Source organism: Callorhinchus milii, unplaced genomic scaffold (genome assembly GCF_018977255.1).
Source record: "Callorhinchus milii isolate IMCB2004 unplaced genomic scaffold, IMCB_Cmil_1.0 Scaffold1, whole genome shotgun sequence".
Classification (NCBI taxonomy): Eukaryota; Metazoa; Chordata; class Chondrichthyes; order Chimaeriformes; family Callorhinchidae; genus Callorhinchus; species Callorhinchus milii.
Genome location: NW_024704742.1, coordinates 129,691,079 through 129,704,681, shown reverse-complemented (window position 1 = coordinate 129,704,681; position 13,603 = coordinate 129,691,079). Strand labels below are relative to the sequence as shown.

At 44.7% G+C, this 13,603-nt stretch overlaps 1 protein-coding gene across 2 annotated transcripts in view; it reads left to right on the top strand.

The window, feature by feature from the left end:
- LOC103181001 (myosin-IIIb) overlaps positions 1-13,603 on the top strand; it is a 70,319-nt gene that overhangs the window by 55,487 nt on the left and 1,229 nt on the right. For both annotated transcript variants that reach the window (XM_007897185.2, XM_007897184.2), the window contains exons 25-29: positions 1,803-1,990; positions 5,354-5,443; positions 9,348-9,513; positions 12,197-12,547; positions 13,225-13,347. In XM_007897185.2, coding sequence (XP_007895376.2) covers positions 1,803-1,990; positions 5,354-5,443; positions 9,348-9,513; positions 12,197-12,547; positions 13,225-13,344 — 915 coding nt within the window. In that variant the 3' untranslated portion in view covers positions 13,345-13,347. The remainder of the gene's footprint in view (positions 1-1,802; positions 1,991-5,353; positions 5,444-9,347; positions 9,514-12,196; positions 12,548-13,224; positions 13,348-13,603) is intronic.

Genomic DNA, 13,603 nt, shown 5'->3' with positions numbered 1-13,603 from the left:
TAGGAACCCGGTTATTAGTCGATTTGCAGATTGCTTTTACGTAGTTAGTAATCCTTCTACAAAAAAATGTGGTCAGTCAATCCATGACTGTTTGTGGGACACTGCTGTGCACAATTGGCTGCCGCGTTTTGTCCACAAAATACACTTTACAATATATTCTGTGAAGCGCTTTGAGACATCTCAAGCGCTATATCAAATGCAAGGATTATTATTATTATAGGTTTCTATGGAGGGTGGGAAAAGAGAGGGAAGGAGATCTAGTACTTGCATGATGGGGAATTTTCTCTGTTAGGGCTGCATTTAAGAATTTGTAAAATCTGGCCACTCGTGCATCTGATTCCCAATTAATCTCATTCTCTAAAGCGCTGTATTAAGAGGTTTCTTTCATGGGAAGGGTGCTGTATTAATAGCAGCTGCCTGGTCGCTGTTAAACTTTTCCAGACTTGTAATGGAAAAAGCCCTGCTTTAAAACTCACCTTTCTGTGATCCAGACAGTGACCTTTCAGCCCAGTTGGATCTAAACCGTGGCTGGTTTTAATCTGAGTGTTTTTCTAAGTCCCTCCACTGTGCAAGCATTGTGACCTTGCGAGTCCCTGGGTTTCTAGCCTTGCTAAAGCCCACCCGCCTCAATGTTGTGAGTGGCCGAGAGTTGATGCGGTCACATCAGGAAGAGGAAAGAGCTGGAATCACTAGAGAATTGAGCAACCTCGGTTGTTGAAATCATTCAGTCACTTTTATGCCTTCAGCAGCTGTGTAAGTCAGTGCAAAGGCTGTCCCGAGGCTGTGTTCTGACCTCAGCCCACAGGAATCTTCTAATGTTGCTTCAACTACTAACGTCACTTTTCCTGCGGCTGTTTTAAAACAAAACAAACCAGGCACCTGTGATTTAGCAAAGCTGAGCAAACCAGTCCCAGATGGTCACTTCCTACCCCCACTGTTGACTTTTCCTAACTCCGTTAATTTAAAATCATTCTGTAAAAGTGCTTAAAGATGTGAAAGGGGTTTCCATGGGGAAAGGTACTGTATAAATGGAGAGTTGCCTGACTGCCTCACCCCCAGCTGTCACATTTCTTCCTCAGACATAGTGATGGTTTTGTAATGAGAAAATCCTGTTTTCAACACGCCTTTAATTTCACCCTCAGATTCCCTCCAAGGCCTCGCCCTCATCCAGTTCTGCCACCTCCTGTCACCCCACTGACCCGGCCACTCCCTGCACTCAACAAACACTGGTCAGCTTCATTACCCCCGCTCGATACGCCCAATGGTGGATGGGCTAGAGTTCAGCCATTCTGCCGTCACTCTTTGGGAAGCCCTCCAACTTGCCCCCAATCATCCCCCACCCCCGCACTCCCCCTTACACACGCACACTTTCAAAGCCAGCCTAAGATTTGCGTCTTTGACCATGTTTTTGGTCATCTTTTTACCCCACTGTGGCCCCCCCACCTCCAGGGGTCTCACATTATTCCCAGCCAGTGTTTTGAAACATCTTCACAGCAGGAAACAAAACAACAACAAAATATATTTGTACAGCAGCTGTAGGACAACCCAAGGTGCTGGACAGTTAAAGGTTTGCACCCTAAGCTGGGGGTTGGAATCAAGAGGGGATAATCGGTAGGGGTGGTGGGGGTGGCTGAAGGCACGGTGGAAGAGGAAGGTCTTTACACAGGCCTTGAGGGAGGTGAGGGAGGGGACGAAGCGGAGGGATTCGGGGATGGATAAGCATTACATAAACGTAAATTGTACTGAACGCACAGCCAGAGGGACCTTCGTGTTTGCTACAATTCGCTGTTTATTTCCTTCAGGCAACTCCCTTTGACAACCCGCGGGACCACATAGCCAGTAGTTTGTCACAGGTCAGCCTGCAGGAGGTCGAGGAGCAGCGTGTTCTGAAGAAGAGAGCTACGATTCGATGGTTCAACGAGACTCAGGCTCGCAAAGTCGTTCAGAACGGCACTTTTCCCTCCTGGTTCCATGGGATGATTACAAGGCGGTGAGCCTGGTTTTAATTCCAGTGTCTGTGTGTGTTTTTTATTTCAGGTTTCTCCCCAGCTCCTCTCTCTCGAGCAGCTTTGATTTTCATTATGCGAGATTCCATTGCCATCAACAGGTCTCTAGTGTCAACCTCTTTCTTCTCCCCAATCCCCACCCCAAAGTGGTTGTCATTCTTGGTGTAGTCCTAAGCTCCTCCCTACATAAGCTTCGGACCATCCAGAACCCTGTCCTCTCCCACACCAAACTCCACAACAACAATAACAAATTGTATCTTACAGCGCCTTTCACGTCGGGAGGACATCCACAAACCCAACACCACCACATATTATTGTTCGTTCACTTCGTGGCAGGACATTGCTGTGCAAATTGGCTACCGCCTTTGCCCACAAAAATACACAGGTTGCTACACTTCAACAACAGCAACTTGTGTTTATATAGCACCCTTTTTGTGGGGCAGTGTCCTGGAGAGCTTGATCCTGTGTAGGTCTTGGTAGACTTAGAAATATTATTAATTAATATTATTAATATTATCTTTCTAATCTGAGTTTAAAACCCGACTCTAAAATGGTTGAGGGTATTAATCTATGTTTTATTCGTGTTTCACATTTTTACCCTCACCTTTCTTTGATCCTCCGCCTCTCTCCACACAAGTTGTTGTTGTCCAGTGCCTTGGGACATCCTCTCAAAGCGAAAGGCGCTATACAAATGTAATTTCATTGCTGTTGTTTTGTTCTTGGGTTCTCTGTTATCCTCTCTTTCCTCTCTCCCCCTCACCCCCTTCCTCCATTACTATTCACATCATAATTTAAGGTTGGCTATTGGCTTGTTCCCAGGCACTTATTCAGAGGTGGCTGAGTGGGTGTAGGTGGGGGGGAATATGAGGTGTGAAGTCACGTGGAGCATAAATATCAACATGGATTAATTATTATACATAATATTATTATTATTAATGATAATCATTGCATTTGATATAATCGCCTTTCACATTGGAAGTTCATAGAATTATACAGCCATTCGGCCAATCATGTCTGTGCCGGCTCTTTGGAAAGAGCTATCCAATTGATTCCCACTCCCCCGCACTCACCCCAGAGCCCTGCAACCTTGTTCTCCCCAAATAATTATCTACTTCTCTCCTAAAAGTTGTTATCGAATCGGCTTCCACCACCCTTTCAGGCAATGCATTCCAGATCCAAACAACTTGCTGTGTGAAACTCTCTGACCTCCTCTCTCCTCAAAACAGTATCCGTTGCCTTTGTTCCTCCTCGTCCCCTGAATCCTCTGCTCCACCCTCGGCGGCCGTGTCTTCAGCCACTATGCCCAGAGGCTCTGGAACTCCCTTGCTTTCTCCCTTCGCCTCACTCCGTCCCTTCCTATTTTCAGGTCTCTGCTGAAGACCTTTCTTTTCGACTGCGCCTTTGGTTATCTTCCCCCCCCCCGGCTCGGTCTCAGGATCCGTTGCTGTAAAGCGCTCTGAGACGCCGTCCGGCGTGGAGGGCGCTATATAAATCTAAGTTGTTGTTGAAAAAAATTCTCCTCACCACCCCTCTGTTTCTTTTAACAACTATTTTAAATCGGTGTTCCAGGGTTACCGACCCACCCATAGTTTCTCCTTGTTCACCCTATCGAATCCCCTCATAATTTTGAAAACTTCTATTAAGTCTCCTCTCAACCTTCTCTGCTCCAAGGAGTATAATTCTCGCTTCTCTAGCCTCTCCTGATAACTGAAGTCCCTCATTCCTGGTACCATCCTGGTAAATCTCCAATGCCTTGACATCCTTCTTAAAGTGTGGTGCCCAGAACTGAACACAGTCTCTCGCTGAGGCCTAACCAGTGTTTTATAAGCTTCAACGATTTACTTATATGAACCCCCAGGTCTCTCTGTTCCTTCACCCACTTTAAGATTGTACCATCAGCTTATATGGCCTCTCCTCATTCTTCCTCCCAAAATGCATCACTTCGCATTTCTCCACATTAAACCTTATCTGCCACCTGTCTGCCCATTTCACCAGTCTGTCCATTTGCAGTCTGTTACTATCCTCCTCACTGTTTTCCTAGCTTAGTGTCATCTGCAAACTTGGAAATTGTACTCCCTATACCCAAGTTCAGGTCAGTTATATAGATCAAAAACAGCAGTGGTCCCAATACCGATCCCTGGGGGACACCACTGCACACTTCCTTCCAGTCAGAAAAACAACTGTTCACCACCACTCTTTGCTTTCTGTCTCCCAGCCAGTTCTGTATCCATGCTGCCACTGTCCCTTTAATACCAAGGGCTTCTATTTTGCTTACAAGTCTCGTATGTGGCATTTTATCAAACGCCTTTTGAAAATCCACATAAACTACATCAACTGCACTACCTTCATCCACCCTCTCCGTTACTTCATCAAAAATCTCTATCATATTTGTTAGATATGATTTGCTTTTAACAAATCCGTGTTGGCTGTCCTTTATTAACCCATATATCTTTCTAAATGAAAATTTATTCTGTCTCGGATTAGAGTCTCTAGAAGTTTCCGCACTACTGATGTTAGGCTGACTGGCCTGTAGTTCCCAGGTTTATCCTTCTGCCCCTTTTTGTACAGGGGAGTAACATTTGCAACTCTCCAGTCCTCTGCACTACCTTGGTGTCCAAGGAAGATTGAAAGATGGTGGCCAGAACCTCCTCTATTTCCACCATTACTTACCTCAGTAACCTAGGATGCATCCAGTTCAGACCGAGTGACTTATTTACCTTGAGCACTGACAACCTTTTTAGTACCTCCTCTCAGTTTATTCTTATCGTATCCAATTTCTCTACCCTCTCCTCTGATACTGTGGCATTGGCTGCATGCTCTTCTTTTGTGAAGACAGATGCAAAATATTCATTCAGTACATAAGCCATGCCCTCTGCCTCCACAAAAAGATTTCCTTTTGGTCCTTGATTGGCTCCACCCTACCTTTGACTAAGCTTTTATTCTTTATAGGCTTATAAAATACCTTAGGGTTCCCTTTTTTGTTACCCCTAATCTTTTCTCATACAATCTCTTTGCCCCTATTATTTGCTTTTTCATTTCTCCTCTGTACTTTCTATATTCCATTTGATTATCTTCTGATAATAAAATCTTAAAGTCTTTCAGAAGACTTCACACTGTAAAATGCAGTGATTGTGCAGTTGGGCTGAATAGTCTGTTTCATTACCCAACACTGCGTAAGTGCTTTGTAAGGAGGGCAGGTTGTGTAGGAGCTGAATAGGTGAGGTTAATGGACACTGTTTCTAAATCTTCCCCTTTCCTACGTCTCCTTAGATCAGAGCTGTTTTCCTGCCTTATTGCAAGCTGTGCCTCCAGATTACAATAGGCTTTTATGTTGCTTTTGTTTACAGGGAAGCTGAAGATTTGTTGGCAAATCAACTATTTGGCTGCTTCCTCATTCGTGTCAGTGGCAGCAGGGAAGGATACACTTTGACTTTCAGGTAAGTTCTTCCATTCAACCTTTACGCTATGGAGTCCTCTAGCTCAGTGGTTAGAGCACTCGCCTCGCAAGCAAGAGATCTGGGTTCAATTCCCGGCAGGGTGAAAACTTGGGCAAGTTTCCTTACTCCACACTCCTGATAATAGTCCCTCAAGAAAAAAAATAAATTGATCACTTCAATCCACGACTGTTTGTGGGACACTGTTGTGCGCAATTGGCTGCTGCATTTCGCCCACAAATATACAGTCAGTTCACTTTACAGTATATTCTGTGAAGCACTTTGAGACGTCGAGAAGACATGAAAAGCACCATATCAAATGCAAGGATTATTATTATTAACACCTCTATTTCCCCTGCTTTGTTGCAATCCCCCCCTTTGTTGCATCGTTAACATCTCTTTAACTCATCATCCCCTGTCCTCTACCCCATTTTCTCCTTTGTCTTCTTTGCCCTTCCTCCCCCTCTCTGTTAGCCCTTAAAAGCCTCTCCTTCCAACATGCCCCAGTTCTAACATGAAAAGCGCTATACCAAATGCAAGGATTAGTATTATTTCACGTCAGTAAATAAATGCCTGCCCACCCGCCTTTCATTTTTAACTTGTGGTGTGAAATCCATCACCTGCCCTAACAGGTGTAAGGAAAAAAACTACTACTAATAATTATAATTGTATTTGATATAGCGCCTTATCACATCTTTGAGACGTCTCAAAGTGCTTCACAGAATATACTGTAAAGTGAATTGACTGTATATTTTGTGGGCGAAACATGGCAGCCACTTGTGCACAGCAAACAAAGAATTGAGGTTTAAAGTGGTCTACTGTGATTTCAAACCAGGCTCAATAGGGTAAAGGGCACATTCCTAAAATCATATCCACAGTATTGGCTATTATTTTATGTAGTAACGTCACATTTCTATCAGCCTGTCTCCTGCACGCTGGCTCAGTTTTGTTGATAGGCCCAGGCCACACTTTGACATATTTGATATCTATGTTGCAATATCTCACAAGCAAAGTGAGTGAGTGAGAGCTCAGCAGACTTCTGCTCACGTCCTCCATCCAGCCCGCCCCACCATCAGCTATCGGGTCTTCAGTTTCTCTGCCCCCACCCTTTGGAACTCCATCCCACAGTCCCTTCGCCTCGCTTCCTCCCTTGCCTCCTTCAAGGCCCATCTCAAAACCTTCCTCTTAGACTGGGCTTTTGGTCACCCTCCTACCCCTACCCTCCCCGTCCTCCACCCTCCTGATCCCAATGTCCAACTCGGGTCCAAATTCCTGACTGTCCAGAACTTTGGGACTTCCTCCCAATGTGCAAGGCACTATACAAATGTAGTTTGATGTTGTTGATGAGTGTTGATGTGCTTTTAACAGCCTCATCATCCCGAAGGCGGTGGTTTGTTTTTTTAACCTCTTATGTCAAGCACTTTGTTTCTAAACTCTGGAACACTCTCCCTCAATCCTCCACCTTGTCCCCTCCTTTCCCATCTTCAAATCCGCCTGAAGAACTTCCTCTTCGATCGTGCTTCTGGTCACCTCCCACTGGGTCAGTTTCTGAAAAGTGGGGATGTAGGTGGTGGACAAACAGAAGAGAGGGTGTGTGAAACTGTTCAAAGGAATGGGAGTTAAACCGAGACCCCGTCTGCTTCTTCAGGTGGACATTAAAGATCCCATAACACTATTCGAAAAGAGAAGGGAGGGTCTCCCGCTGTCCTGGCCACCATCCCCCCAAATAGAATTAAGCATTCAATTCATGGAGGTTTGTGAAAAATTGCTGTGTGTGAAATTGGCTGCTGTCAAAAACACACAGATAATGCACTTTACAGTATATCATGTGAAGTTATTTGAGACATCCTTCTGATGTGAAAGGCGCTCTGCCAAAGGCAAGGATTATTATTATACAACAACTTGCATTTATATAGCGCCCTTCACACCGGTAGCTTCCTGGAGAGCTTGACAGTGGGGGAGTCTGACCCTGAGCCAGGGGGAGAGGGAAGGGGGAGATGACCGTAAGCACAATCAAAAAGGAATGTCCTTAGGCAGGATTTGAAAGTGGGGAGGGAGGTGGAAAGGTGGAGGGATTGAGGGAGAGAGTTCCAGAGTTTCAGAGCGTAGTGGCTGAAGGCACAGTCACTGGTGGTGGAGGGGACGAGGGACAAACACGAGGCCTTAGCCAGCTGAGCGAAGCTGAGCGATTTGGGAGTGGGGGGTAAGCAGGTTGGATAGGTAGGGTGGGGCGAGGGCATGAAGGGATTTGACAACGAGTGAGAGGATCTGGAAATCGTTCCATTCAGTAATTGGGAACCAGTGGAGCCTGGCAAGGACTGGTGTGATGGGGATACAGAGTTTTATTCTGATTATTTACTCCCCGAATCGCATTGAAAGCATCTGAAAGAAAACTGCCCTGAAGGTGATTGTTTTTTAAGGTTGTTTGTCACTGTGGACACATTGCCTTATTCGGGACACTTTAAACTATCACTTCCTGCTTTAAGTCGCATTGATCTCACACAGAGCAGCCTGTAACATGGAAACTGTTAAAATAACAGCTCTGCAGTGGTGTCTGTGTCTCTGTGTGAATTGCTGTAGTACTTGTCCACCAATCACTAGGCCAATGAGGTTTCACGGTTTACTCTCACTTGTGGAAACAATGTTGGTAGGATAATAATAATAAACCTCGCATTTGATAGTAAGAGCTGATGAAGTGGTACAAATATAACTGAAGTCGCGAACCCCCTTTGCTAGTGCAATCAGCGTTGCTGATTTTTTTTCTACAGTCTCATTGTATGGCTGTTGTTTTACGTGCAAGGGTTATTTATTTAAGTGTTGGTGAATCGTGAGAATATTTTATGATAACTTTGTGTGAAGTGTTGAAATAATTCAGCCACTGGAGAGTGAACATGGGGACTTTTGTACAACAACTTGCAATCATATGGCACCCTTCACGTAACATAACTTCTTGTAATTGGGAATGGCCTTTTAAAATGTTTGTTTCATGTCCCCTGTCTTGCCTGCTCCACCATTGACCGGCGAGTATTCAGCCTATCTGCCGTTCTGGAACTCCATCTCACAGTCCCTCTGCCTCGCCCCCTCCCATGCCTCCTTCAAGACCATTCTCAAGACCCTCTTCTTCGACAGCGCTTTCAGTCACACTCCTACCCCTATCTTCCCTGCCCTCCACCTCTCCTGATCCCAGCCACCAGCTCGGGTGTGGATCCCTGACTCTCCAGCGCCTTGGGACATCTTCCTCACATGAAAGGCGCTATATAAATGTCATTTGTTGTTGTTTTACATTGGTCCTGGTTTCAATGTGCTGTATAGTTATCCAGTAAATTGGCTTTCATTATCTGATGGATCCAATGTGTGAGTTACCTTTTATTGAAAGTTCTCATCCTTTTCATAAATGACCTGAACGGCAGATGCATAGAGTAAGTGCACAGTGTAGAAGTCTGCAATGCAGTTGGACAACAACAACATTTGTAAAGCGCCTTTCACGTCGGGAGGACATCCCAAGGTGCTGGACAGACAGAGTTATGGACCCGAGCTGGGGGTCGGGGTGAAGGAGGTTGGAGGGCAGGGGGGAAGCAGGGAGATCAAAAGCACGGTCGAAGAGGAGGGTCTTGAGGTGGGTCCTGAAGGTGGCGAGGGAGGGGGTGAGGCAGAGAGTCTGTGGGATGGAGTTCCAGAGGGTGGGTGCAGAGTGGCAGAAGGCCCGCCTGCCAATAGTGGGGCGAGCAAGGTGGGGGGCGTGAAGCAGGCCGGAGCCCATGAGCGGAGGAAGCGAACAGGGTGGTAGGGGATTAGGAGATTGGAAAGGTAGGAAGGAGCAAAAACATTTGGATCAAAAGGCGATAATTTAAAATAAGAATGTAATTAACTTTCACTTTTTTTTCCCATTAAAAACAAATCTCTCAAGTGGCGCAGATCGGTGCAGACACTACATGATCGAAATGCAACCGAATGGAAAGTATGTGATTTTGGGAGAGGACCGAGCCCATCCATCACTGCCAGATTTAGTGGAGTATCACAAAACTGTTGGGATTCAGCCGTTCATGGAAGTTCTTACCGTTCCTTGTGGCCAGGTATGAGTTCATTTGCCTTAACAAAGTGTGATTACTCTCAATCTGTGCATCTCGGTAACTATTTGCACGTTTGATATGCTTTTGGAACGAATGCCACTGGAAAGGTGTTTATCTGAAACTTAATGGATTACTTTTTTTTGCAGTGACAGTATTTTTGCACTGATAGTAAAGTCCTGTAGCTCAGTGCTTAGAGCACTCGCCTCACAAGCGAGAGACCTGGGTTCGATTCCCGGCAGGGCAAAATGTTGGGCAAGTTTCCTTACTCCACATGTCTCTGTTTACCTAGTAATAAGTAGGAACTGGCTGTTAGTTGAATGGGGGGATCGCTTTTCCAGGGGTAATAATTCCTTCAAAAAAAGTAATAAATTGGTCACTTCAATCCACGACTGTTTGCGGGACACTGCTGTGTGCAATTGGCTGTCACGTTTCGGCCACAAGATATACAGTCAATTCACTTTACAGTATATTCTGTGAATCACTTTGTGACATCTCAAAGACATAATATGGCGCTATATCAAATGCAAGGCTTATTATTATTATTCATTTACGTTTAGATTTTTTTCTCTTCTCTCCATTGTCAATTCAGCCAAACTAATCCATGCTGGTGTTTATTCCCACACAAGCCTCCTACTCCATTCTTGCATATCTCTCTATTCTGGTGATGCATTTTGTCCTAACCACAATTGCTAGCAGTTAGATCCACATTCTTACCACTCTCTGGATAGAGAAGTCCCTCTTAAACTCCCTTTTACATCTGTTACTAGCTATCTTGTATTTATGCCCCATTGTGTTGAACTCATCAACAAGTAGAAACAGTCCATCAACTTCCACTTTATTGAATCCTTTAAATAATCTTAAATGCCTCTATTAGGTCCCCTCTCAATTATCTCATTTTCAGGTAATAGTGAAAGGATTGGTTTCAATCTCAAGAGAGATGTGTAATTGTTAATGGAAATATCTTTTTTATGGAGGCAGAGTAAGTGCACTTTGTGTAAGTGGCTATTAGCCATTGGTTTGAATGCCAGTATCTCTTTTATTGAAAATCAAAACCGTGAGTGGTGTCTGTGTAAATGTTAAACGTGTGGCACATTTTAATGAAGATTATATTTTATTTATGAAAACTTCTATTCCGTATAAAGCAACACAAACTAAATGCTTATGATCGATCAGCCAGACTGGCCAATCAGTAGAAGTTGGAGGGGTGGATTGGTCACTGGGGCAGGAACCCTTCCCGTTCAGCTTCTGTCAACTATGCAAGCAAAATCTAATGGGCAGGGTGGCTCTAGTTGGGCAAGCTGCTGGAACCTCGCCAGACCGTGCTCTCAATGGTAGGCTATGTTAAATCACAGCAGGGCCTCAACGCATGCTCTGGGGTTCCAAGCCGTTGGAAGCCTTGCCAACCGGAGCCACATACTCTCTGGAACTTGGACACTGCTTCATAACTGGTCAATGAAACAGTGGCGACTGGGTCTGCTTCCAGGTTGTTGGGTCATAGCTCAAGTCACTTCCTGCGCTTTGGCATATTATGCGCAGGAAGTGCCACTGACGCCACTTCCTGCATGCTGCACATGTGTGCTGTGAGCAAGAATGGCCACTGATGGCACTTCCTTTCACTAAGAATCACCAGTGAGATTTCCTGCGCATAATTAGATCCAACCGTTTTCTCACTCGACAAAGCAAGTGCCGTATGCGGGCTTGAGGTGATTAAGGACTGGCCAAACAGGCACATTCTTGAAATGATTGGCTACATTCCTAAATATTTGTTTGAGTCTTAGGTGGACCAAGTGTCCCAAGAAAAGCTGCAAATGCTGCAAATCCACATTGGCTCAGTCAGCGTCTCTATTCGCAACGTGAGCCAGTCTTTCTCTTCCATGTCATCGGGGTATTCAGCTTTACTGGTTATACTTCTGTCTATTGCTGGGTTTGTCTTTCGTTTCCTCCTTAGTGGAGTTCTGCACAGAAATGCTCCGTCTAGCAGGCTAGTCAGGAACCTATCACAAATGAGCGTGAAGGAGATTTGGAGTGGGGGGCAGAGTGGGAGAGAAACTTGCAAGCTCATTTTGCCGTTAACATTTTAAGAACGTAAAGAAGATGTTAAATCTTAAATTCAGTTTTAAGTTAGAAGCCAATTCTTTTTTAAAAAAATAAAATGACCTGCAGAAACCCGGCTTACAAATGAAGACTGGATTTAAGAATTTTCCACAATTTTGCTCAGTCATTTAAAGACTAAATGGACTCACAGCCTGTGACTAGGTGGAATTTATGGCTTATGATTCAGCAATTTTTGATTATGAAACTCCAGGTTCGGAGTACAATGGTCTGTTACCCAATAAGAAACAAAAATTTGGGAACAACAGTGTACCATTGTTTAAGAGTTAAGAGAAGGGAGTTTCTCTCAGTGTCCTGGCCAACAATCCACCAAATAAAATTGATCACTCCACGACTGTTTGTGGGACATTGCTGTACACAATTGGCTGCTGCATTTCGCCCATGAAATACACAATCACTCCACTTTACAGTATATCCTGTGAAGCGCTTTGAGACGACTGAACGGTGTGATAAGGTACTATATCAAATGCAAGATTATTATAACAGTATTATTATTTTCTTGTTTGAAGATGGTGAGATGACAAATGCAATGCTTTTTTTTCTTCCTCTCTCTCCCTCTCCCCTTCCCTTTCAGAAATGTGACAAAGAGACCGACTATGAGGAACTCAAAAATTTTCTGGGGAAAGTGTCTCTGGAGGAAGGGGCCAGCTGTGCTGCAGGAGGCAATCTCTCAGGCCACGCACGAGTGCACAGTGAGCTGTCCAAGCTTTTTGTGCCTCCCGAGGTTCAGGCATCGATGCAACCCAAACTGCCTCCGATCCTGAAAAAGATCTCGGATAAAAAGTTTCAGACTGCTTCGAAAGAAACGACTGGAACAAATTCTGAGAACTGGGCTGAGGAAGAACATCAAGGAAGCAAACGCACGTTCCCCAGACTGTACCCATCAATTCGCTTGGCGATGAGGGAGATTCAGCAAATTTATGAGGCACGTGCATCTCTAGTCTTGTCATGTGAAAATAGGTTAATAATAATCCTTGTATTTCAGGTGTCAGCCTGTCTTAATCAGTTAGGACTTTGAACTCATATAGTTTAGGCTGACTGTACAATGCTGGGGCTGTGCTGCATTGTCAGAGGTGACGTCCTTCGAATGAGATGTTAAAACCGAGGCCCCGTCTGCCTGCTCAGGTGGATGTTTAAAGATCCAATGGCACTATTTGAAAAGAGAGTGGAAAATGCCCTAGCCTGCAGCTCCCCACGTACAATTTGATCATTCACTTCATGGCAGTTTGCAGGACATTGCTGTGCCATTGGCAGCTGTGTTTGGTCCACAATATACAGTCCATTACACCATTGACAGCCTTAGCAGCGTCCTGCATTATCTGGCTTGGCCCTTCACCTCCGTCACACACAAATAATAAATTCACTGGGTCGGTCCGTGCTGAGTTTGCTGATCTCAGCATGTGAACACACAGAAAGGCTCAATTGGTCCGAAGCCTTCCCAGGTTGCGGGAGGGGAAAATTAGCCCAAGATTATTGATCCTGATCCCTCTCTAGCACCCTCTAGTGTGTGTGTGTGTGTGTCTGTGGCAGTGGTGACGCTGCTTCCTGCAATTGAATGTTCGACCTCTGGCTGTTTTAACAGTAAATATTTTGTGTCTACAGAAATCATCTTTTGACGAGCATAATAGTGATGAGGAAGCTGTGTCTGAACTGCCACCAAAACTACCGCCAAAGCATTACAGACCTCAGTCGATCCCACCAGAGTGTTACAACAACAAATAAATGGTTTGTCAAATAAACATCAAACGTATTTTAGCCATTCTACCCGAGGACCAATCTCAAAATATTTAGATTGCACCAACACAGGAGTAATTTAACAACAAATGTGGAGAATCCTAAAGTAAACAGGGAGAAATTATTTCCATTGTCCAGTTGGTCAGTAACCAGAGGGTAAAAACTTAAGGTACTTCTCAAAAGGACAAAGGGAGAGTTAGAAGAATTGTGTTTCACATAAGGTGGGTTATCAGGAATTCTCTACAGA